At 40.5% G+C, this 4,476-nt stretch overlaps 1 protein-coding gene across 1 annotated transcript in view; it reads right to left on the bottom strand.

Moving 5' to 3' along the window:
* Positions 1 to 930: 930 nt before the first annotated feature.
* Positions 931 to 4,476, bottom strand: part of LOC129688023 (zinc finger protein 474-like) — a 48,709-nt gene continuing 45,163 nt past the window's right edge. The window contains exons 3-4 of the mRNA XM_055622756.1: positions 3,995 to 4,175; positions 931 to 1,082 (exon numbers count right to left, since the gene is read on the bottom strand). Coding sequence (XP_055478731.1) covers positions 931 to 1,082; positions 3,995 to 4,175 — 333 coding nt within the window. The remainder of the gene's footprint in view (positions 1,083 to 3,994; positions 4,176 to 4,476) is intronic.

Here is a 4,476-nt window from a genome sequence, read left to right as displayed (position 1 = left end):
ATCCCAAGTAGATTGCTGGGCATCTAGGCAAAGCCACACTACCTGGGAGAGCAGGATTTCCTGGGCAGAGCACCTTTCTGGCCCCAGGCCTCTTTCCAGTATAGCCATTCCTGGATTAAAACACATTCAAAGAGGCTAAAATACAAAGCTCTTTCACAACCCATTTATGGTTCGTGGGCCTGGGTGGGGAGGCATAGAACTTCCTGGCAGGCCTTTAGACAAAACAATGAGGAACCTATAAATCCCCAAGAAGGCCTAAAGAACCCTTGCTGGACCTCCACAGGAGAAAGGAGCTAGCCTCCACCCATTTAGATGAGTTGCTCTCCTGACAAGTGAGGCTGGAGCTATCGGCTAGGCAACGTCTCGGCAGCGTTTCTTAGTATTAGAAACAGTAAAATTTTGAAATACGATTCTAATGCTTTTTATGTTGTCAGCCCTTTTAGGTTTATGTATCCTGTTCAAGTGATTCTACGAGGAAAAGAAACTTCTCAGTAACTCTGTGTAAATACATCCATGGGTCAGAAAGCAAAGGATTAGGAAGGAAATCGATGCTGGCTACAACCTAGGACTGCCTCAGATTGTCTCGTTGAGGCTCTCTTCGCTGGGTGCAAGGCTCGCTCCGTGGTTCAAGACCTTGTTGAGAAAACGAGAAGGGGAGAAAACTGGCAACAATTTGCCTGAGAAATGTCCTTTAGACAAAACTTCCAGCTCTTTTAAGAAGCAATCTGCTGCTAATTCCTCCTGACAAACGTGGAACATGGTCCCCTTACAGCTGGAAAAAAAATTGTCCACCTCTGGCTGGGCTAGTGCTCAGGGAACTCTAGTTTTCCAGGATTATTCTCCCCATCCCCCCGGCCCCTCCCTCCCCGCTTCGACTCGGTCCCTTTGGAAGGCATTCACTCCTGTGACACTTTTGCTGACCAAAGGGCTTTACTTGGCGACTTTAGGTTTACAAGATCGCTGGTGAACAATCAGTCTGTCTGGCAGGAAGGTCCGCCCGCAAATGTTGCAGGGAACCAATTGGCTCTGGGCACTTGTCCAAGCAGCTTCGTTTATGGCATCAAGATCATAGAACCCTTTGGCTGCAAAGAGAATGGGAAAGAGGCAAATATTTTAAAGAAGAAAAAGAAAGAAAGATGAAAGAAAGAAAGAGAGAGAGAGAGAAGAAGGAAAAAAGAAAGAGAGGAAAGAGAAAAAAGGAAGAGTGAGGAGGAAAATAAAGGGGTAAAATGGGTTAGTTTCCAATTTAGGAATCCATAGTTTACTATTTATTGAAAATAGTCTCAGAAAATACCTTTGACTGGCAGTTTCAAGTAAATCACGTGACTTTGGCAGAATTTAATAAATATAGTAAATAGTATTGAGCATTTTTTTTTCAGCTAGAACTGCAGGCTTTTTTCTCTTTGAATATTAAAAAGGGAAAGATATAGTTCCTTGCTATGATATGCATTCTTCACTAATTATTAACATCTTTGCTTACACGTTGTTATCTTGCAAATATAACTTTTGGCTTTCTTTCTGTTGGTTATAAATATAAGCTTACAACAAGAAAAGAACGTGCTTGTATTTTCCTCTTATGCAATCCTTCCCTGGAATGTTTTCAGAGACCCAAACTGACAACTGAGAGTGAATTTAAGAGGAATTATACCCTAAAAAACATCATCTCTTCATGGCCATAAACTCAGACTTTCTTTAACTAATTAAAGTGAAGAATGCAAACAAAACAAGCTGAGGGGAAGGGAGCTGAAAATGTATAATCTTCTTTGAAGGCACATGGGAGGGAAAAAGCCATATGGCTTTATTTTGGAGGAACAATGTGGGGTTTAACTTTAATAAGCCTTATTTAAATAGAATGACTTTCGTACATTAAGTTGACTTAATCTCCTAAAATCTCCAAATAGGTCCCCCAAATATGACCAGGCACTCAAAATGTATCTGTTTTTATCATTGGCCAGCGTTTGTTACGTCATTAAACACTAGGCTACCTTCATCTGATTTTTATCTTAGTGGCTCACACAACCATAACAAACCTTTAGCATGCCTGCTTTCAATGGAGATTTCAACCCTGTGCAACCTGGCATCTCTCCTTTAGATAAAGCACGCATCACTATTATACAGATTGTGAATGTGTGTTTAAAGATCTCCTTTTATTTTTAAGTGTGTGTGTGTGTGTGTGTGTGTGTGTGTGTGCACATGAATACATGTGCCTGTGTGAGCCAGGGATGCTGGCTGTGTCGCAGCTGGCGTTACAGGCAGTTTTGAGCTGCCAGACATAGGTTCAGGGAAGCGAACTCGGGTTCCCGGCAAGATCAGTATGAGTACTTAATGGCCAAGCACATGAGTGTGTGTTTTGAGTGCTTTGAAAACTGTAAAGGATGGCAGTGACATTTTCACTGCAATATTTCTGCCTAGCGCTTTGACTATGGATCCAGGAAAAGAGTTATTGCACTGAATGTGTGAGAGGGCATGCCAGTTTTGTTTACATGGAGGAGAATGACGCCTTCATAGATAAAAGTAGCCTGAAGCCAAGAGAAAAATTGCAGGCAAATGGCAGGATCTACCCTTTCTCTCTGCCAACAGTGGCAAACAGTGAGCCCCCTCCACCCTCCAGGGATTTTCAAGTTATTATTTTCACTTTTGGCCATATGATGGTATATATCAAGCAGAAAAAGCAATGCAGTGAATTAGAAAAGGTTATTTTGTGTACCAAATAAGAAGGTCTAGGAAGCCAGGAAGGTAGTCTCTTTAGAGACAAATGCTATGATTTCCGTGGGTGTATAGTTTATTATTTTATTTTATGTGTATGGATGTTTTGCCTGCACGTATGTATGTGTACCATACGTATGCATGATGCCAAAGAAGGTCAGAAGAAGGTGTTGGATCTCTTAGAACTGTTATGGATGGTTGTCAGCTGCCATGTGGGTGCTAGGAACAGAACCTAGGTCCTCTGCCAAGAGGAGTCAGTGCTCTCAACCTCTGAGCTGTCTCCCCAGACCCAAGGTATTCATTCTGAATTCTTTTTCAACCTTTAAGTCCCTTCTTGCCCAGGACTGTGAATAGCAGGGGTTTGATAGCATCTAGAACTTATAACAATCTTGATTTCACTCTATGGGTTGTTGCCATACTCTTCTTGGATCACATCTTAAAGAGGGCCATGAACTAGCCAATGTTCAACAGCTTGCACAGTAGCTATGACTACACAGGAAAAGTACATTGAAAGATGCTTCTCTTAAAAATCAAATATCCCTTAAGGAATGAGGAAATCAAATGAAAAAAAACATTAATGATAGAAATATGATGATTGAGACTGAGCATGCATAAATGACAATTTTATAAATATACACACATATGTATATTCGTTCAACTCTGTTCATATTCTGAGGAAACACAGCACTCTGTGACCCTCATGTGAGACTGTACAGCTCCACATTCACTTGAGTCGCATAGCACTTTATAAATACTGGTTGTAAAAACAAAATCTAAACATTTCATCCAGATGTTTAGATTTCTGGTTTCATTTGCATTCATCGGAAGCTACAACCCTCGTGTGCTAAATTTCTTAATGATAACAGCAGCTGGATGGGGCACCTTCTTTCTTTGTTTACACAAGAAACCCTTTCTTTAATTTTGTAACCTGACTAGTCAGTAGATCCGGTAAGCATCTGGGTTTGGTACTCCTGCTCCATGGGGAGAATCAACATACATTTACAAATAAAAGCAAGGCTGTTAATACTCCCAAAAGTCTTTAAGCTTTATGTTTCTAAAGATACTATGCATTATAATATGTAAAAAAATAACTTTAGGAAAATAACAGTAAATGTTCATGGTGTTGCCAGGACATAGCATCTTTATGACTCGGCATCCAGAATGTCTTTGAGAAATCAAATTTGACTTCATTTAAGACAGTAAGTGCTGTTGATTTCAGAGGTTTGAGTTAGTAAGAAAAAATAGTTCATCTCCGAAGTCTCTCTCACTCTTTTTTGTAAGAACTTACCAGTAATGCCTCTAATTTCTGGTTTTTTTGGTTCTGGTCTCCTTTGTTCTTTAGGCAACAAATTGTTCTCATTATGCCATTTTTTCAGACATTGTGGCTCATGAATGCTAATAGATTTGGTTCCGTATTCGCGACCACAGATGTAACAAACAACTGTCGGTGGACGCCTTGTCATTGTTAGCTGAAAAGAACATGAAACTCATGAGATAAAGTGTAAGTGTGAAAACCTCATTGGAAAGCTACAGTAACATCATGCTATACGGCAAGTTCATATTTTTACTTTCAGTTATTGGGTCCTCGGAGATAGCATAGTGGTTAAGAGTCCTTGCTGCTCTTGCGGAGGACCTGAATTCAGTTCCCAGAAAGTCACAATTGCCTATCATTCCAGTGAACCCATCACTTTTTCTCAATTCCACAGGTATGTGCAACCATGTTCACACACACACACACACACACACACACACACACACACACACACACAC

This window comes from Psammomys obesus, unplaced genomic scaffold, assembly GCF_907164565.1.
Source record: "Psammomys obesus unplaced genomic scaffold, mPsaObe1.curated_primary_1811, whole genome shotgun sequence".
Lineage (NCBI taxonomy): Eukaryota > Metazoa > Chordata > Mammalia > Rodentia > Muridae > Psammomys > Psammomys obesus.
Note: the sequence above shows the minus strand (reverse complement) of the source record. Positions and strands in the feature narration are given on the sequence as shown.